General features: G+C 42.6%; 2 protein-coding genes across 2 annotated transcripts in view; both read right to left on the minus strand.

Moving 5' to 3' along the window:
- Positions 1-22,137, minus strand: part of LOC137037574 (NACHT, LRR and PYD domains-containing protein 3-like) — a 114,512-nt gene that overhangs the window by 77,755 nt on the left and 14,620 nt on the right. The window lies entirely within an intron of this gene.
- LOC137037505 (NACHT, LRR and PYD domains-containing protein 12-like) overlaps positions 1-22,137 on the minus strand; it is a 59,348-nt gene that overhangs the window by 26,481 nt on the left and 10,730 nt on the right. Inside the window, exons 5-6 of the mRNA XM_067411574.1 lie at positions 18,953-19,148; positions 17,028-18,858 (exon numbers count right to left, since the gene is read on the minus strand). Of these exons, the coding sequence (XP_067267675.1) occupies positions 17,028-18,858; positions 18,953-19,148 (2,027 nt within the window). The remainder of the gene's footprint in view (positions 1-17,027; positions 18,859-18,952; positions 19,149-22,137) is intronic.

The raw sequence follows: 22,137 nt of genomic DNA on the forward strand, positions 1-22,137 counted from the left end.
ATTTTATACTATGTACTAGGGATGTCAAGTGATTCAAATTTTTAATCGAATTAATTACATGATGTGGGCGATTAGTTAATCAAATTTATTGCATATCAAATTTGGCTGAGAAATTACCCCCAAACGATAATCTTAAATCATTATTGTGTAAAGCATCAAACAGATATTATAAAAAGTAGCTTCAGAAAGAAATATTTTATTTGATTCAACATAAAATGTATTACATACAAACTTCTGAACTATGAGAATAAGTAAATGATGACAAAATTTTCATTTTTTGGTGAACTATACCTTGAATGTTTTTTCTTTATGGAAATTGAAATATGAAAATTTCTGTCACTAAAACAAATTCCTAGTATGTGTAAACAACATACCTGGCAATAAAGCTCTTTCTGATAAAGCTCTTTCTGATTCTGAAATTGCACTCTAAATAAGAAACTAAAACTGCCAGTAGGTGGTGGTAAATGTCTTAATGATTAATTAATTAATTCTTTCATTCATTCATTAATTCATTCGATTTGTTCAAATGACTCATTTGATTCATTCAGGAGTGAAGTAAATTATCCTTATGAATCATCCATTGAATCATTGGTTCACCTGATTAGCACAAAACATTGATTCAGAAATGAAATCCCATTGTGTGTTGCTTGGAGATGTTCTGCTTTGTCTTTATATTTTCATTGGCAAAATTGAGCAAAACTGTGTCTATTAGGGCTGGGAAACATTACTGTAAAATGCATTGATGTATTTTTAATAGTACTTTGAAGAAAATGTACTCAGATCTGACATTTCAAAAAACAAGGAAATGAGGTCATAAATGGAGAAAAAGAAAAGTTTGCCCGCCAAAATTACACCCTCAGCATTGGCTGGCGTACCCAAGGAGGCGTTCTGGTTTGTTGTCTTTAAAACACAATGATACGTGTCTCTTGGTTGCACAAGTTTTCCTGTTGTCAAGCCTTCGTCATCCTCCATCACCTAGGAGACGTATTCTCTCTTCTTTATTTTCCAGCTATCTTACTCTTAAGTTAAAACCTTGTTTGAAAAACCCGCCGAAGAACCCTCCTGGAAAAGGACCAATCGCTCCAAACCACGCGCACTGAAACTCCGGCAGAAAGGCAACTACAGCACCTGAACTTATGCAAGTAACAACTTCCTTCCATGCGCTTTAAGCATTGTGTAAACTGCGTTTCCTTGCTGGCTCTCAAAGGTTTTAACTGTTTGTAATTTGCCATTCCTTTGATCACCTCTATTTTTCTTGACTTTACTTTTGTTTTCTATATATGTGTAGTATTTGTGTATATTTAGTCGTATAACCTTTGTATTCGTAGTTTCATATATGAAATACATTATATTCATGCTCGATTGCTCTGCTGCTCATTCAGAAAACCAAGTCACTTCTACGTTTGATTCTGCAACACTGCTTTACGCTTTAATGCTATAATAGGAAGTTATTCTCGTGGCCAGACACTGACAAATACTAGCATTTTCTATATATTATTTTTGATTCAGTGACAAATTTGCTAGCTAAAATGAACCATGCTTGATTAAAAGTATATTCATTACGATTTATAGCTTAAATGACAATGAGTTATACATTTTTCTTGAGGTGGAGATTCTGACGATTTAATGATTTCATTTCAACACTGAAATTTATGTAAGAACATATGTGCTTTATGGCAGAAGTTGAAGAGAACTACATAGTGAAATTTTGTGAAAATAACATAGTTATGTCCATAACTATGGATCTATGAGACTGAGCGATGACTGTCACCACAACGTGTGTTGTACCAAAGTGCTGTACAATTTTACACAAAAAATAAGAGATAATAAAACTAATACATAAGATAAAATATAAAGCATGCAAGATAGGCCATAAACCACTTAACCATAAACCACCTGCTATATAATTCAGGCAACTTCATAAGCTAAAGAAAATAAATGAGTCTTTAGGCTAGATTTAAAAATGTCCAATGTGGTGGAAGATCTCACGCCAACTGGAAGTGCATTCCACAACCTAAGAGCCGCAACTGCAAAAGCTCGGTCACCCTTAGTCTTTAAGCGGGACCAAGGAAACGAGAGAAGGAATTTATTGCGTGAGCAGAGCGATCTTGGAGCAGAGTAAGGATGAAGAAGATCGTAAATGTACTGTGGTGCTAACCCATGCAAAACTTTATACACATACAGCAGAACCTTGAAGTCAACTCTGTATCTGACTGGTAACCAATGTAAGGTGGAGAGAACAGGAGTGATGTGTTCTCTCTTCCTAGTTCTCGTCAGAAGTCTAGCTGCCGCATTCTGAACCAATTGCAAACAATGTGAGGTAGACTTATGTATAATATATATATATATATATATATATATATACAGGTAGACCTATATATAGTGAATTGCAGTAGTCAAGCCGGGATGTAACAAGTGCATGGATCACTACTTCTAGGTCTTTCTTTGAGAGGAACTGTTTTAATTTGGCGATGGACCGGAGATGAAAGAAGCCTCCATTGACAACAGAATTTATCTGCTTATCGAATAATAAGTCAGAACTGAAGATAATGCCAAGGTTCTTAACTCTATTTTGCAATGTTAAAGACAGGGAACCCAACTGGTTTTCAATATTAGCAACACACAAGGATGATCCAAAAGCAATGGCCTCAGTTTTGTCCCCATTTAACTTTAGGAAGATTTCAGACAACCACATTTTAACTTCCTCCAGACAGGAGATAAAATTTAAAATGGAATTTTCATTACTGGACTTGACAGGAAGATAGAATTGTGTATCGTCAGCATAACAGTGATAACAAACCTTACCTGAATCATACCTGAATGACGCCATTCTTCTGCCTATCCTCGAGACCTAATATAAACAATGTCAGGTGACTGACCTTAGGGGTTGGCTATATAACATCTGGATGAACCAATCACTTCCTCTTGCCTGAAACACCCCAGCTCGTCCCGAGTGGCAAGGGATGGTGATGATCAGCAGACCCCAAAGAATTTGGATTTGTCACATTAATCCTATAAAATCTTGTGAAAGTACATGGAGTACTACAAGAAGCTGCAGCACAAATGTCTGAGAGTGCTACTCCCTTGAGTGCTGCCCACGAAGTAGCCATGCTCCTGATAGAGTGAGCAACCATATCACCAGGAATGGGTAGATTCTGGTTCGAATATGCTTGTGAAATTGTATCCACAATCCAATGAGACAAACGTTGCTTAGACACAGGCTTACCTGTACACTTCTTGTCAAAGCATACGAATAGTTGCGTGTGTGAGTGCCGCTCAATGTATGTGTGCAATGCTCTAATAGGACACAGAGAAAAATTATCCAACCCTGTACCCATACAAAGAGGGACAGGATGGAAAGCATCAAGCTCAATTACTTGATTTATTGTACTAGGCTTCAGGACCTTGGGTAGGAATGACGGGTTTGGCCAAAGAAAAACCCCTGCTTTTTCCACCTTCCATCTCAAGCAGTCTTCACTGACTGATAAAGAATGCAATTCACCAACTCTTTTGGCTGAACATATTGCCAGGAGGAAAACTGTCTTCCATGTCAAGAACTTAAGATCGGCTTGTTCCAAATGTTCAAAAGGTGCTTTGGCCAGTGAGTGTAAGACAATAGTAAGGTCCCAAGCAGGTGATCTCATAACTCTCTCTGGGTGTAAACGATGTGCACCCTTAAGAAATTGAGATACAAAGGGGTGTTTGCCAACACTTACACCATAGACCTTTATGATATTGACTGATTTCCCAGAGTCAAACAATGACTGTAGAAACCGAAGAACCAAACTGGTGTTGCAACTGGCCGAGTTTAGTTGATGGCCTTGACACCATGCTGAGAATATTCGCCACTTGGTAGAGTAGTTACTCCACATAGAGGGTGCTTTAGAACTATTAATTGTCTTCAATGCAGCTTTGTTTAAATCTTTAGAGGAGGACTTAGCAAAGGCCATACCCACAGTTGTAACGTCTCTGGTCTCGGGTGCCAGATTTGGCCCTCTGCATGGGAGAGGAGATCGACTCTCTTCAGTAACGGCCAAGGGTGACCTTGGACCAAACGTACAAGGGCCGGAAACCAGTGTTTCTTTGGCCACCTTGGGGCCACAAGTAAAACTTTGTGATGGCCCAATGCTATCCTCCTGAGCACCAGGGGAATCAAAGGTAGGGGATGAATAGTGTACAACAGTTCTTCTGGCCATTCTTGAGATGCATCTATCCCCAAGGGACCTCCCTGGCTGTTCAAGGAATACCATAGATCGCAATGAGCTGTCTCTGTAGTTGCAAACAGATCGATCGACAACAGATCTGCTGCTTTGTTTGCTACTCCCAGTGTGTATACTGCCCTGAGTGATGAGAGTTTCAGAAACAGCCAGGAAAGCAGCTCCTTTGTCACCTGGAAACATTGTGCTGATCTGGTCCTGCCCTGGTGATTGATGTGGTACACTGCAGACATGTTGTCCGTTCTTATCAAAACATTTTTGTTCTGCAACAATGGGAGAGAAGCCCTCACGGAGAGATACACTGCCCTGAGTTCTAGCACATTGATGTGCTCTAGGGTCCAAGGAGATTCCCAGACACCCCTGATGGACCTGCCTTCCAAAACTGCTCCCCACCCCGTTAGAGAGGCATCTGTCATTATCACAGACCGCCTCGCTGGGATGTTGCCCTATGGTACCCCTTGTGATAGCAATGTCTTGTTTTTCCAAGGGCGTAACATTTGGATACACCTTTTGGAAGGAGCACAAATTAGCCAGTCGTCTAGGTATGACAGAATTTTCAAACCTGCACACTGAAGAGGTCGAGGGGCTGCTGAAACCACCCTGGTAAAGACCCTTGGAGACAGAGACAGGCCAAATGGAAGGACCCTGTACTGATAAACCCGACCTTGAAAGGCAAAGCGAAGAAACGGGTGATGATCCTGACAGATGGGTACGTGGAAATATGCATCCTTTAAGTCTATGGAAGTGAACCATTCTCCCAGTTCTATGGATTCCAGAATTTGCACTGAAGTCAGCATTTTGAAAGGTAATACCTTTATGAATCTGTTCAGTGTGTTCCGCACCTTTGGCTGAAGTTGGTCCTCGTCGCCTTTTTTTTCGGCCGATTCGAAATGTTGAATCGGCGTCGGAGCTCGTCAGTCCGTCGGGCCATCTGATCATTCTGAATGGCCAAACATCGTAGTCTGCTTTCGTCACCACTAGTTTGTCTGCGTCGGCTTGGTGTGTTCCGGCCTTTATACGCTTGGCTCATAGGAATCACTTCTTTGCTACCACCAGTTGAATGTCTGGCTCTCTGCACTCTTTCCTGCAAAGATAGCTCCATTGCAGCTGCACAAGGGTTTTCAATATCGTCTAATAAATGCTGCATACGCAAACAGGAGGGGCATTCCCATTGCCCATCCCGTGGGTGTATACCAGTTTGGCAAAACCTACATTTTGAGTGACTCATGACAAGCCAGAGTTCAAGTCACTCATATAATAACAGTCTATGATAAGTGTAACGTCTGGATGGATCCGTTCAGAGTCAATAAACTTTGGAGTTTTCAGAACGCTTTTAACCTGATGAACTTTGTGTGTTAATCACTAACTCGGCTCCGGACGACTGTGACTTTCGGCAGGTTTGTGGACCTGTGAGGGTAAACAGAAAACTGCAACTTCCTCACTTTGGTGACTTCAAAAGGAGCACCCCCCCCCAGAGACTGACCAGATCCACATTCCAACACCCACACACACGGGCACACACACAAAACACACACACAGACGCATACAGAAACACACAAACATACATTTTTGACTGTATATGTAAGATACAATTATGCCAACATATACCCATCCTGTATTTTGAAGCGTATGCATGTTTCCTAGTGTTTAAATGAGTGTATTTGTGCTAGTGTGCATTTTAATAGTGGAATTCTGTCTGTAAACCATAACTTCTTGTCTATGCCTTTCTGATCGGTCGAGTTTGGTCTCTCCGTAAAGCTCCGGACACGAGCTATTCACTGAGATATGTCACACAGCTGACAAATGCATTTTTCTATGTGTTTAATGATACTGTGAAGAACGCACTCCATTTCGAAATCTGAACTGAGAGTCATAAATCATGCAGATTAAGTCGTGAGGCCAAACAAAGGGAAAGCTTTCCCGCCAACTTTGCACCCATGTTATTGGCTACCCCACCTCAAGGAGGTGTGTCGGCTTATCTGTCATAAAAGCAAAGACGCACAATGTTGTGTGTTCTTTCCCGATTGTCTCACGAGCATCTCGTGCACGTTTTTCCCGGACATCTCCGGTGACCATGCGCTGCCATCGCGCTCAGCTTCGGGACCGCCATCTTCCAGCGAAACTCACTCTCAAGTCCTCAGTTCGAACCTTCCCGCGGAACGGAGGAAGCCAACGAACTGCACCAGCGCTAACCTGAAATTCGACACACACAACCAATGCAAGTATACTGCCGTTTCTCAATCTTAGATGATGAAACTGATTTCCATGCTGGCTTAGGACTGGTTGTGAGTTTGCTACTTGCCTTCTCTCTTTCCTTCTCTACTTCCACTCTTGTACATAGGTGTGTATATTCTTGTATATATATTTAGACGTATAACCTCTGTATCCGTAGTTTGCATATATTAAAACGTTATTCACGCTCGATTGTTCTGTTTGTTCTTTCAGCTGAAAACCAAGTCACTTTAACGTTTTTCGATCGCTTTATGCTTTGATGCTATAAGTTATTTTCATGGCCAGAGAATAACTCTGTTTATAATATTCTGTGAGGGACTTAGTTTGCTGGACAAACGAACAGTTTCTCTAAATAATTATTAAACCAGAACTAATCATATATGTAATTGATTATAATTCGTTGTAATTGATTCACAATATATGTTTAATTCCCCGTTGGGTCGATATATGAATCATAATTTATTCATAAATTATTATATTCATATTTCATCCATAAATTGATTAATAACCGCTACATTCGTTACATATTATTATTTGGTGGAGGATTCGCGAGCAACGTTTTAAACTTGGTTTTTGGTAAAAGAGCAATGTAGAATAATTTGTGTGTGATTTAATGTACATGCGCGCTTTATTCAGTGAGAAGACGCACGGGTCCTCACTCTACGCACCGTTAACAAGCTGCTGTTTGTGTCTAAAAACACTGCAGGCCTAGCCTTGGTTGACCGTGAAATACACTGCAGTCCATTAATATTTCAAGCTCGTATCTGCGAAGGACGACAATCTTTGCAGTAAGTTACAGTTTTGAATATTAATTTCCGCTTGAATTAACGAATTGAATCGTATTCAACGCGTTTTGAAACGAGTTTAGTGGCGAGATTCCCACTAAATCTCTTTTAAGGCCTTATTATTATCTGCCACTATTAAATCTGAATTAATTGTGTCGTCCAAATAATTCACAATAGTTGGCGCTCCTGGGTTACGTCGTTCGGCCTAGCTAACCAAACCACGTGATCCCCCTTACAAATCTAATCGGAGAGCAGTTCATCTGCTTTAACGATTGATGTGTGAGAGTTTGGAGCTATATCAGCATCCTGATCCAATGTTGATTTGTAACCCGCGGCGAAGGAATCCCGCAAGCGTTACATGTTCGTGTGCACTAAGTCTGCACAAAACTTTGGGACTGATTCCCAAAGTTGTGTACTCGCGATAAGGAGTGCATGTTTAGTGTCCAGTGAATTGGCACCAAAGAATCCGCGACATTCTATAGTGTAATCGTGATCGTGCAGTTAAAACAGCGTAAGGGCCAGAACCCCACAAGCGCGTTGGTTTTTATATCACGAATTAAAGAAAGGGGATGCAGTAACTCTGACCCGACGCCAGAGGGCAGTCTGCTCAGGTGTGGCACCCCTCCCTACTTATTGGTTGTGTGGACTCATGGACGCCACCGCGTGGACGTTCTGAGTTAAAGTCGCTCCATACTTTGAACTGAAATTATCTCCAAATTATCTTTTGCTTCTCTATACTGCGGGGAGTTGTAAAAGTAATTTGCTTTTGGTGGTTATGCTTTCCAATCGTTGTTGGAATGGGTTTTACTGATTTAAATTTAATTTAAACACGTTTAAATTTTTAATTTAAATTAAGTTTCCCTTCCAACAAGAGAATTCACTTTCTGAGAGTGCGCCCCCTGGTGGACACTGCCAGATAAGTCAATTCTCTTTTCCCTTGCATTCTTTTCCTGTATTCACAGATCTAATCTATTTTATTTTATTTTAGTTTATTTATTTTATTTTTATTCTACTTTGTTTTATTTCATCTATTCCCTTTTTGTCTTTTCTCTCTCTTTCTCTCAAGTTATTTCTTTAGTTTTACTTTGGAAATTCATTCCCTTTTATTACTTAATGTTTTATTTTATTCACTCTTAGTTCTGAGTCCTGTTTGTTATTGGCTGGCAATAACATTCACACACCCCCAAGCCTCCCTTATTTCATACACTTATTTTGAATTTAATTAAATAACATTTAATTGAATTTTAAAATTAAGTAGTGTCAATCAGTTGGCATTTTGCTCATCAACAAGCAATTCTCTTTAGGGAATCTGCAAATAGGGAAGGCTTTCTCCTTTCTTTCTCCCATTCTGTTATTCTATGCACTCATTTAAATTTAATTGAACAGAGTTTAATTCAAATTTGAATCAAGTACATCTGATTTGTTTTTGTTTTATTTTATTTTTACTTTTGTTCTGCTTCTAGCTAGTTCATTTTAGACCCCTACTCTTTTATCATACACACTTGATTATTTAAATTTGGTTTAAACAAGATTTAAACTGAGATTTAAATTTACAATTAAGCTGTGTTTGTGTGACCACTTGTGTATCTGCAGATAAGGCCCTTCACCGCCTGGTGGTGAGTTGACAGTCGCCCCAGTGAGTTCCAGTGAGTGGAGCTGCCTGGCCTGGCGGTTCTTGCACTAACTGTGTGTGAATCGGGGACATTCTGACCTCGTATCACGGGCAACACGCAAGGACATCAGCGAGTTGTGTATCAGGTACAGGGAGGCAACGAGCCAGATTGACAACAAACGGCAATTTTGTTTAATTTCCCTGCTCAGGCTTCTGCACGACAGAACCGCCCATTTGGAGTAACTGCCCGTAAAGGGGACAGACTCTGAGTTTAGGGAAAACTCAATTTTGACCGGTCACTCGGGCCGTTGGCGCAAGTACCTTACCGAAGTGCACAATTGTGCTGATGTTCCCTGTTTGAGAGGTTGCACCGTGGTACAAAGGGGACAGGTGGCCACGGACACCGCAGTAGAGTGTTTGAACGTCGAGGAAAGGTTGCCTGCCATTGAGTTCTTATCTGAGCACCCACGATTCACCCAGGCCTAAATTAGTGACATACAGTCACTTCACCTAATTGAAAGCCACAGAATATTACATATTCTTCAATTATTCAGGTGCGGGCCAACCCTTATGCTCTCGATCCATACCATCCCTCTAGGTTTTATGACGCAACAGTGCACTCGCCTGACACCGTCATAAACCCAGCTGGAATAGGAAGTTTAAGTTTCACTTCTCCCCTCTAGCCCTTCTGTTTTAGTTTATTGCTATTCTATTTTTATTCCTTTCTATTTGTTTACTGCTCTATTTCTCATTTAATTGCATCCACCCTGTTCTGTTTTGCTTCTGTACTGTGTTTGTTTCTTTCAGTTCATGTAAAAGCAGAGCCTGTGAGAGCCATCACGGAAAATTGAGTAATAGATAGACGACCGAGCAGCGAGAGTCATCAAAGGACTCTTAGGGCTACCGCCTGTCGAAATCTTTATTCAAATCCGGCACTCACCCACACAGATTGACCCGCGTGGTCCTTTTGGCTATCGACAATTAAGTGTCTAGCCTACATTCCACTAACTGTCTGCACCAGTTAACTGGAACCAAACCAAAGAATTATATAATCATGCATTATTATAAGTCGTTAGCCCTGCGCGTGCTTGCATTGGTTCTGTTTGTGCTGTCTTTCTCTCGCCAACAGCAAGCTAACGTGTTCAGAGCAGCCAGCCCCAGCACCCATGGGGACGGACTCAAGACCGGGTTGGGCTCCCTGACCAGCACGATCCTGCCCAACGACGCTGTGGATCCCCAGCACCTAAGCAATGAGCAGCTGGACGACAACCTGAATCGACTAATGGCCCACGATCCAACGCCGAGCTACAAAGAATGGGCGAAAGTCATCTGAGCCATCGCCCACAACCTCAAGCTCCAGGCGGAGGATGCCCGGAGGAATCAGGCCCAGATTCATCGTCACCACGATCAGCGACTCGTCGAGACCCAGGACCAGCGTTGGACAGCGGACGAATCCAAACCCGAGCTGCAGGAGGAGCTGCAAAGACTTCAAAAAGCCCTTGCAGAGCTCCACCTGGAGGTGGAGCGTAGAAAACTGACTGGAAAACTCCAACACAGCGAAGCTCCCCTAGCCAAAGCAGAGACTAAGCTGAAAGACAGACACACTAAAGCCCTGACCTGTGAAAATCACCTCAAACAGGCCCAGAAAGGAGTTATGGCTCCGAAACAACAAAGAGACTATGTGAATGAACTTGACACTGGTTACAGAGTACTGAAAAGTGGCATGGGAGGGGAAACACACATCACCGAGTTTCCCCTAACCAGTCAAGAAGCCCTAATTCCAAATGGGGTTAAAAGTCCACTGCCCAAAACGTCCAACGGCCAGGAAACTTTGCCAGCAGCTGTCACATCCAACTGCCAGCACCTGCGACAGGCTCTGATCCAAAAGCTTTCTGACCCTGCATCAGATCAAGGGCTCCCTGCTGCCATGGACCGAAAACGGGGCAGACTGAATAACCCATACACTTGCTACAGCCGACAGCAAATGGCCTACTTTAGAACACGTGGTCAGCCAGCGATGGAGGAAGATTTCATCTTCAACACTCTGCTTCTCCGAGAGCTGCACCCTGCGGTGAGTGATCACCTGGCAGCCTTGGCCTGCTCACGCAGTATGTCTACTCAGCAGCTGCAAAACTTGGTTGACGAAGCTCACTCCAAGCAGAACACTGCTCCTGAAAAGACTGTAGAAAATCAAACCAGTTACACAGTCTCCGACCACTGCCCAGAAACCTGTCCTTACCTTTTTGAAAGACTGAGAAATGAAGCTGAAAGACAAAGCCAGACTCTCAAGTCACAAAGATGTGAGCTGAATGTGCAGTCGCACAGTCCAAATGAGGTCCACCTTGAACACACAGCTCCCATGCACCACACCATTGGTCGAGTGAGCCTGGTACCTCCTGTGGGCGTAGCGCAAATGGACACGTTTCCCTGGTTCACTCACAAAGACCTGCTAGACTGTTTTGAGCCCTTATTGAACGCCAGACCGCTGAAAGTCTGGGCTCAAGCGTGTGAACTTCTGCCTTCCCAGTCACCCAGACCACCTGAGCCAGACGGTCAAGTCACAGAGGTCGCGGGAAATCTCCCAGCTAACCGCGGGAACCCCGGCTCAGAGCACAGTTCAAGGTCGCCACCCGGCGTACTTCAACTCACCATAGACTGTAACTCTCTCTGCTCCAAGGTCACAACAGACTCACAGCTGAATGATGTAACTACAACAGACATTATTCACACACTGTGGGCAGACAACTCAGCCTTCAGCCACACGCTGTTAAGTGCTCTCAGTGAAGGAACACCAGACCTCCCATTTGTCAACAAGCAAACACACTTTCCACTAGACTTTCGTCTGCCAACCATGATGACTGTCAAGGACATCTGCGTTTTGAACTTCAAATGGAACAACCGCCATTTAACCCATCACTTCCTGGTCCTTCCAGACCTCCTGATGCACTCTAATGCTCATACGGACAGTGCAAATGAGTTGTTGTGGGCCCCGATGACTGTACAGCTTCCTGTTGTTCCTGTCAACACTGCCAACTTCCTGTCAGGCCAGACTATCCAACAGGTCTGCATCCTGATCAACATACAGGAACCTGTAGTACCACCTTACACCAAAGGGGGTGCTGTTTGGATCAACATACAGGAAATTGTAGTACCACCTTACACCAAAGGGGGTGCTGTTTGGGTCGATATATGAATCATAATTTATTCATAACCTTATGAATTATTATATTCATATTTCATCCATAAATTGATTAATAACCGCTACATTCGTTACATAAGAAAAAAAGAAACAAAAAATTAACTGTAACGAATCACAGTATTTTAACCATTTGAAGTTGAACTGTATAGTTGCTTTACTGCTTGTTTACTGAGGTCACGTGGCAAATCGCGTTTGTTCTCGTTCGCTCTGAGTCAGTAAGGCGTGGCCAAAGCCAGCTTAGTATATAAACAGTTGTTATTTAGCATTCATTAGAGAGAATCATCGAAGCTACAAGAGGATCTGCATACTGTAAGTGTTTTGCTGTCGTTTCTAGTTGATTTTAGTGCTGTATAGTTGCTTTACTGCTTGTTTACTGAGGTCACGTGGCAAATCGCGTTTGTTCTCGTTCGCTCTGAGTCAGTAAGGCGTGGCCAAAGCCAGCTTAGTATATAAACAGTTGTTATTTAGCATTCATTAGAGAGAATCATCGAAGCTACAAGAGGATCTGCATACTGTAAGTGTTTTGCTGTCGTTTCTAGTTGATTTTAGTGCTGTATAGTTGCTTTACTGCTTGTTTACTGAGGTCACGTGGCAAATCGCGTTTGTTCTCGTTCGCTCTGAGTCAGTAAGGCATGGCCAAAGCCAGCTTAGTATATAAACAGTTGTTATTTAGCATTCATTAGAGAGAATCATCGAAGCTACAAGAGGATCTGCATACTGTAAGTGTTTTGCTGTCGTTTCTAGTTGATTTTAGTGCTGTATAGTTGCTTTACTGCTTGTTTACTGAGGTCACGTGGCAAATCGCGTTTGTTCTCGTTCGCTCTGAGTCAGTAAGGCGTGGCCTGCTGAACTAACTAACGTTGTAATAAGCTGGTATAAGTGCATAGTGTACCGCGGCAGCGGACGTGGCAGCCCTCATGTGAAGCCCTCCTCGTGTGAAGACCGAAGAGTGTAAAGACCAGCGACTCTACCTGTGCGACTCCACCGAGCAACGACACAACACTTGAGTATTGCTCTTTTCTTTTTTTATTCTTTCTTTCATCTTTATACAGTGTGTTCTTGTCTGTCTTTTGACTTGTTTTAGATATGTGCTTCCAAATTCCCTCCATTACTAACACTCGTAAATCGCGTGCTACACGCTGTAGGCAGCGCAACCATAACAACCTGCGTTCTTTACCCATGTCACCTAGTACATTGTTTTCTATTTCGATTGGGCTCTGGAATTGTCAGTCTGCTGTCAACAAAGCAGACTTCATCACAGCTTTTGCTACTTATTCAGATCTCCATCTCATGGCTCTGACTGAGACATGGATCAAACCAGAGGACACTGCCACACCAGCAGCCCTCTCCTCTAATTTCACTTTCTCTCACACCCCACGCCAGACTGGGAGGGGTGGTGGTACTGGTTTGCTTATGTCCAATGAATGGAAGTTCAATCCTTTACCATCTCTCTCTGAAAATGGCTCATTTAAATCACATGCAATTACCATCACCTACCCTACTAAAATTCATGTTGTAGTTGTTTATCGTCCCCCAGGTCAGCTAGGTAACTTCTTGGAGGAGTTGGATGTGTTACTCTCATCCTTCCCTGAGGATGGCACTCCTCTGCTAGTACTTGGTGACTTCAACATCCATCTAGACAAACCTCAGGCTGCTGACTTCCACACACTGCTTGCCTCATTTGATCTCAAGCGAGTGGCTACCTCAGCTACCCACAAATCAGGTAACCAATTGGACCTCATCTACACACGCTGTGGCTCCACCGACAATACACTGGTTACTCCACTACACACCTCAGACCACTTTCTCATTACTTTCACACTCAACCTGACCCCCAACTCATCACACACTCCACCACATGTCACTTTTTGGCGAAACCTACGCTCCCTCTCACCATCTCATCTATCCTCGTCGGTCTCATCCACACTTCCTCCCGCTAACCAATTCTCATCAATGGACACTAACACTGCTACTGACACTCTCTGCACCACTCTATCATCTTGCTTAGATGATTTCTGCCCCCTTTTAACCAGACCAGCCCGCGCCACCCCCTCTGCCCCCTGGCTCTCTGATGTTCTCCGTGAGCATCGGTCTAGACTCAGGGCTGCAGAGAGGAAGTGGCGCAAATCTAAAAATCCTACTGACCTTAGCTTATATCAGTCACTCCTTTCTTCTTTCTCTACTAATGTCTCCAATGCTAAAACCTCCTACTATCACACTAAAATTAACAACTCTAATGACTCCCGGACACTTTTCAAAACCTTCTCTTCTCTTCTTTGCCCTCCTCCCCTCCCTCCCACATCAGTTCTTACAGCTGATGACTTTGCCACTTTCTTCACACATAAAATAACAACCATCAGCAGCCAATTCTCCACACCACACACTGACAAGAACATCTTAATTGAAAACACACAAATTCTCCCCTCCTTCTCCATGCTATCTGAGGCAGATGTTTCCAAACTCATTCTTTCCAATCACCCTACTACCTGTCCACTAGACCCTATCCCCACTCATCTTCTTCAGGCCATCTCCTCCTCAATTCTACCTGCACTCACTCACATTATCAATTCCTCCCTTCACACTGGAACATTTCCCACAGCTTTTAAGCAGGCTAGGATTACCCCACTGCTTAAGAAACCCACTCTGAATCCAGCACTTTTAGAAAACTACAGACCAGTATCCCTCCTTCCTTTCATTGCTAAGACACTTGAGAGAGTTGTATTCAACCAACTGTCTACTTATCTCACACAGAACAACCTTCTTGACAACCACCAGTCTGGTTTCAAGAGTGGCCACTCAACTGAGACTGCCCTGCTCTCGGTCACTGAAGCCCTGAGACTGGCACGAGCATCTTCAAAATCATCAGTACTCATCTTGCTGGATCTGTCTGCTGCCTTTGACACAGTGAACCACCAGATCCTCCTGTCTACACTCATGTCGAAGGGCATCACGGGAACTGCGCTCCAGTGGTTCGAGTCTTACCTCTCAGGTAGGTCCTTCAGGGTATCTTGGAGAGGTGAGGTGTCCAAGTCACATCATCTTGCTACTGGGGTACCTCAGGGCTCTGTGCTTGGACCACTTCTCTTCTCCATCTACACGTCATCACTAGGATCGGTCATTCAGGATCATGGTTTCTCCTATCACTGTTATGCTGATGACACACAACTCTACCTCTCATTCCAACCAGATGATCCGACGGTTGCTGGTCGCATCACAGCCTGCCTGACAGCCATTTCTGCCTGGATGAAGGACCACCACCTCCAACTCAACCTTGCAAAAACGGAACTGCTTGTGATCGGTGCAAACCCAACACTTCATCACAACCTTTCAGTTCAACTTGGGTCTTCAACCATCACTCCTTCCAGGACAGCCAGAAACCTTGGAGTGGTGATGGATGATTGTCTAACCTTCACAGATCATGTTGCAGCAATGACCCGGTCCTGCAGATTTGCCTTGTACAACATCAGGAAGATTAGACCCTTCCTATCGGAACATTCCACACAAATTCTTGTCCAAGCTCTTGTTCTATCCAGACTGGACTACTGTAATGCTCTCTTGGCTGGCCTTCCAGCATGCACTATCAAGCCTCTGCAACTGATCCAGAATGCTGCAGCAAGACTGGTCTTCAACGAACCGAAGAGAGCGCACGTCACTCCTCTCTTCGTCAGTCTGCATTGGCTGCCAGTAGCTGCTCGCATCCAATTCAAGGCTCTGATGTTTGCCTACAGAACAACCGCTGGCTCTGCACCGTTATACCTTAACTCACTACTTCAGACTTACGCACCCTCCAGAAACTTGCGTTCTGCAAGTGAACGGCGCCTTGTGGTGCCATCACATAGGGGCACAAAATCACTCTCACGGACCTTCTCCGGGACTGTTCCTGGCTGGTGGAATGACCTACCACGCTCTATCCGAGCAGCTGAGTCTCTAGCCATTTTCAAAAAAATGCTAAAGACGTATCTTTTTCGTCAGCACTTGACCCAGTAGTAGTAGCACTTACCTTGACTAATATTCTTCTCCTATCTATTTGTGTATTTAATTTAAAAAAAAAAAAAAAAAAAAAAAAAAAATTCGCTATGAGCACTTTACTGACATAACTGTGACTTCACTCAGCACTTACATACTGTTGTTCTCATGTTGATTTGATTGATTCTACTACTCTCATTTGTAAGTCGCTTTGGATAAAAGCGTCTGCTAAATGACTAAATGTAAATGTAAATGTAAATGTGAACTGCAAGATTTCAAAATAAACTATCGGGCATTAGTTGAAGAACATAAGTAACAATTACAATAACATAAAGATTGTGACAAATCACTATTCATTAATCATCAAGTCTGCAAACAGAACTCTTGGATTGACAGAAAAAAACATTTTTAAACTGTAATTCTTCAAAACAAACTACTTGGTATTAGTTGAAAAATACAATTAACAATGTACCATTAATATATAGATTGTGATGAATCACGCTTCATAATCTTTCAAAATAAGTCTGCGAACAGAACTCTAAGAGAAAATTATAAATCCACCATTCTATGTGTGCACACGCAATAAATAGGATGTAAAAACTCTTGTCTGCAGCGAAGTTTCTTTTTGCTGTGAAATCTTTACTGATTAAAGTAAACCTAAGATTATTTAAATCTAAGAACTTCTATATAGTTATTAATATTTCAAGATTAACAATTACTGGCCTAAAGCAACTTTTTTTGATTTAGAAAAAACATGTTAAAATGTATACCCCAAATATGATTCACAGGCTTTTGATAAATGTAAATCTCTTAATCATCTATGTATTGTATTGCATTATGTTTTGCCCCCACAATTAAAACTACGTAACTAAATCTATTATGAAATTAAGCATTTAAGATATTTTATTGGGAAATACAGAGTAACTGATAATATATGTATTTTTTAAATAGTCTTTATGATACCCCGTAAATATCCTGAATGAGTCTAAATCATGACAAAACATTAATTGACTTACAGAGCTCTTCTGGAGGTTTTAATGACTGCTGATAATCTAATGAGACACTCGTCTGATTTCTTGAATTTCCGAAGCTCAAACTCCTCCAGCTCTTCCTCTGATGTCAGCAACACAAAGACCAAAGCAGACCACTGGGCAGGTGAAAGGTCACCAGATGACAGACTTCCTTTGCTAAGGTGGGTCTGAATCTCTTTCACCAGAGTTTGGTCATTCAGTTCATTCAGACAGTAGAAAAGATTCATGGATCTCTCTGCAGACAGATTATATTGTAATTTCTGCTTGATGTACTGAACTATTCTCTTGTTGCTCTGGTCATTGTCATCTTGCTGTGATAACAGACCCCGTAAGAGTTGTCGATTGGACTGGAGTGACAGACCGAGGAGGAAGCGAAGGAAAAGGTCCAGGTGTCCATTGTCACTTTCGAGCGCCTTGTCCACTGCAGTCTTGAGAAAATCAATCATGGTTTCATTTTTGTTTTTCTGTTCTGTAGACTCATGAACAAACACACTTTTCTTGTCGATGTCTAGAAACAGATGTGCATAAAGGGCTGCAATAAACTCTTGAATGCTCAAGTGAACAAAGCAGTACATGGTACCAAGAATGATCCCTGTTTCCTCCTTAAAGATCTGGGTACACATGCCTGAGTACACTGATGCCTTATAGACGTCAATACCACAGGCTTCCAGGTCTGTGTCATAGAAGATCACATTGTTTCTTTCCAGCTGATGAAATGCCAGTTTCCCCAGTGAAAGGATGGTGTCTTTATCCCAGGAAACATCTGGTGTGTATTCTCCATCATACTTTCGGCGGCTCTGCTGGATCTGAAAGCGGAGAAAGTGTGTGTACATTTGTGTCAGAGTCTTGGGAGTGTCTTCAGTATTTGATTCCTGCAGTGTTTTAGAGATCTCATCAGCCTGATTGATTTTCACATCATTATTTCTTTTCTCCTCCAGAATGTTCTGGAGAACAGTGGCTGAAATCCAGCAGAAGACTGGGATGTGGCACATGATAAAGAGACTCTTTGATTTTTTAACATGATCAATGATTGTGTTGGCCTGATTCTGATCTGTGAATCTTTTGTTGAAGTACTCTTCCTTTTGTGCGTCACTGAATCCTCGTATCTCTGTCAGCCGGTCGATACAGTCAGGAGGAATCTTACTGGCAGCTGCTGGTCTGGTGGTGATCCAGATGAGAGCAGAAGGAAGCAGATTTCCCTTGATGAGGTTCGTTAGGAGAACATCCATAGAGGCTGGTGACGATACATCACGCCACGTCTCATTACCATCAAACTTCAGAGGAAGACGACATTCGTCCAATCCATCAAGGATGAACAGGACTTTGAATTGATTCCTTCTTGTAAGGTTCAGTCCTTTTGTCTCTGGGAAAAATTGAGTTATAAGGTCCATCAAACTTAGTTTTTCTTCCTCCTTTAAGTTCATCTCTCTGAATGGAAGAGGAAATATGAATCTGATATCTTGATTTTCTTTTCCTTCAGCCCAGTCCAGAACAAACTTTTGCACAGAGACTGATTTTCCGATGCCAGCAACTCCTTTTGTCAGTACAGTTCGGATCTCCTCATGTTGTTCAGGTGTGTCAAATAATTGTGTGCATTTAACCTGTATCTCTTGAGATTCATGACGCCTGGAAGCAACTTCAATCTGTCTGACCTCATGTTCAGTATTGACCTGTTCACTGCCACCCTGAGTGATATAGAGATCTGTGTAGATGTTATTCAGAAGTGTGGAGTCACCTTGCTTCGCAATTCCTTCAAACACACATTGATACTTCTTCTTTAGACCACATTTTAGCTGATGAATGAAGAACAGCTCATCTAAACACAGGAACAGAAAATAGATAGTTTTAGTCTTAATTTCCTCTCCTACATTTATAAGTGTCAATCTGACAGATGGTCATGAGTCTCTGACCTTCTAGAGCATCAGCAGCTTCATCTTGCTTCATCTCTCTCAGGTAATGTAGTGTGAGATCAAGAGCTGCTGCTTTGGTACTGCATCCATTCTCATTAAAGTCCTTCACAAAGTGTTGTGTGTTCTCATTTTGTAATATTTTCTTAAACCTTTCTACTTCATTCTTCAGAAATGTGATTATTTTGCTCTCAAGATCCTACAAACACAGCGAGACAAAATAAGATACAGAACAACACAATTTAACCAGATCCACATCCATATTTGTTCAAAACTATTTATTTAGATGCAACATGGTTCATTTGTTAACATTAGTTAAAGTATTAACTAACATGAACTAACCATGAACAATACATTTGTTACTGTATTTGTTTATCTTTCTTAATGTTAGTTAATGAAAATACAGCTGTTCATAGTTTGTTCATGTTACTGCACAGTGCATTAACTTATGTTAACAAATACAAATTTGAATAATGTATTAGTAAATGTTGAAATTAACATTAACAAAGATTAATTAACGCTGTAGAAGTGCAGTTCATTATTAGTTCACGTTAACTAATGTAGTTAACTAATGTTAACCAATGAACCTTAGAGTAAATTGTTACCAAAAATATAAAAGAAACATGTTAATTTGTGTAAAAGAAACATGTTAATTTGCTGTAATTTTTAACACACAAAAACGTCTCAGGTTACGTATATAACCATGGTTCCCTGAGAACAGGGAACGAGACTCTGCGTTTACCGCATATGGGGGAACCGTCACTCGTGACAGGTGTCTGAATGCCAAAGAATCACACCACTCCAATCCTATTGGCCGGCGACAGCCTATGATGTCATCATAGCGCCAACCCGTAACCCGTAACATACGTAACCTGAGACGTTCCCTTTCGAAAGGGAACACAACTCTGCATTTACAGCATATGGGGAATGAAATACCCACTCCGCCATGCTCTAGTCATGCCACATGACTAGACAAACGTCCAGCAGTTTCAATGAAACGCTGGGAGCAACTCACCCTCGGGTCACGCAAGGCTGTCAGTGACAGCATTCCCTACGGCCAACAGCCCAAGCTGAGCCTAAAAGAGGCCTTCTGCAGAAAGCCTTCCAAGGCTGCTCAGAGCTTCTGGGACCAACATTCCCGTGGAAAAGTGGTCCCTTAAAGGGAATGTTGCCAGGAAACTGAAAGGAACCCCGGCCAATAACTAGAGGGGAACAAAGTCACCCTCAGTGCCACCAGGGAGGCCGAACTAATTTGGTGAAGGACAAACTTAGTCTAGGCCAACCCTGTCTGTTATACAGAATCTCCATAACGCTTTCTTCAGAGAAGAGAGCAGGTAAGAGCGACTGTGAATGAACAGTAAGCAACTCAAACCCACGCACAGAGATGGGCATCCTGGAGAGCAGAACTCAGCTGTAAAACCCTCTTAGTGCTATAAACCCTCGTATTGAGGGGAGTATAATCTGCTCATCCTAGGATCTACTCAGTGTCTGGTTAATGCACTGAGGAGGCTGTGTGCTAGAAGCCCTGATACAGGGGAGCACAAACCAGCCTGGGGCTGATCTCAACGGGAGACTTCATAGAAGTCTACAACCAATGACCAGCTTATGGAGCTAAGCACAATTAGACAGACAACCCAAAGGGAAGTACGAAGCTCAACCTAATAGATAGACCATACTGTAGGCACCCAGGTGAAAAAAGGTACATTTCTATAATATACTTAAAGTGCTCTATTTTCGTGCACTAATTTTGTACTTAATATACTAAAAATTCTTCTTTAGTACTTCTTAAGAACATCTAAGTGTACTCAACTGTGCTATTTTGAGACACCATGAAATATGAACTAAAATGAGCTTTTAATATACTATCTCTGTATTTAAAAAAATTGAAAAATAACCTTTTTACTCTTTAAAGCAAGAGGAGTACAACGTATGCCATCATGCGCTAAAGAAGGCCCCGTGGGGCCTATAAACTCAGCAGACACGTGGCATCAGCTCGTGGCAGTGTTATCAAGCTCCAGGCAGGACAAATAACTGACTGCAAAGGAGGTTAATAAGTCACCTGGAGCCCTGGCCAGCCAGTGACATAAGAACTCCCTTAACTCCCCTTAGTAAAGAAATGTAAATGGTACATGCCAGCATGTTCTCAAAGGAGGCCCAGAGGGCCAATCTGTCACACGCGGCGCCAGCTAGCGGCCACTAAAGTTCTAGGAGCAAAAATAGAAAGGAGGCCTGGCAAGGCGTACTACTTTTAGCAACATGTGGCGCCAGCCAATGGACATAAATAGGGACCAGGCACAAGGGGACCAGCTCTAGGCCCAAACTAATGTGGGCAACTAGCTACAACAACCTGAGCTAAGCCTACACATTCCAACAGGCAATGTACCAAAATTACATGGTACAATAAATATGGTAACATGGTCTAAGGGAGGCCTACAAGGCCTACCACCTCAAACAAACATGAGCATAAGCCTAAGGCAGTGCTAAGATACGTGAGCAAACTCGCGATCATATACCAACAGAGCCTGAGTGACGAGTGCAAACTCAAACTAAACTTAACAGTATTTAGCTGAGAAGCTACTCTAACACAGGAGGCTAAAACCTAGCGGCCACAATGCGGCCTGCATGTGAAACTAGCCAACCTAGCCATTCAGTTATTTTGCCCAAAAGAACCCCTCCTAAGTTACTGACTACATGCTCAGGAAAACTATACAGGAAAAACAAGGTCTACACTTTTTATAAGAATAAAAATATAGACCCAGCTTACCTCCTGCGGCTCGTAGAACGAAGAGTTCTCCATATTTTCTTGCATGAAGAAGGATGAAATCCAAAGTTCTTTTAAGCCTAAAAGTACTTTTCACTATCAAGCCAGAAGGCGGGACTTCAGAAATATATTCATCATGGGCTCAACTGTCAGCCTGACTGTCAAAAGCCTGAGCACATAGATGTTTTCAATGCTCCCGGGAGGCGGAGGAAGAAGAAAGAGCGAGGGCAAACTGTAGCCCCCACGAGAGAGAGGAGATCGATCATCGGTGCTGCTGGTGCCTATGCTCGATCAACTCCCTCAGGTCCTGTTTCTTCCTCCTTGCGTCCCGCCGCTTATGCGACTTACTCCGGGGAGGAGGAGGTGCACGAGTGGCGACACTGGACTTCTGGGCCTGTCTCTGAGCCTCGACTCGAGATGGCCCCGG

This window comes from Chanodichthys erythropterus, chromosome 1, assembly GCF_024489055.1.
Source record: "Chanodichthys erythropterus isolate Z2021 chromosome 1, ASM2448905v1, whole genome shotgun sequence".
NCBI lineage: Eukaryota > Metazoa > Chordata > Actinopteri > Cypriniformes > Xenocyprididae > Chanodichthys > Chanodichthys erythropterus.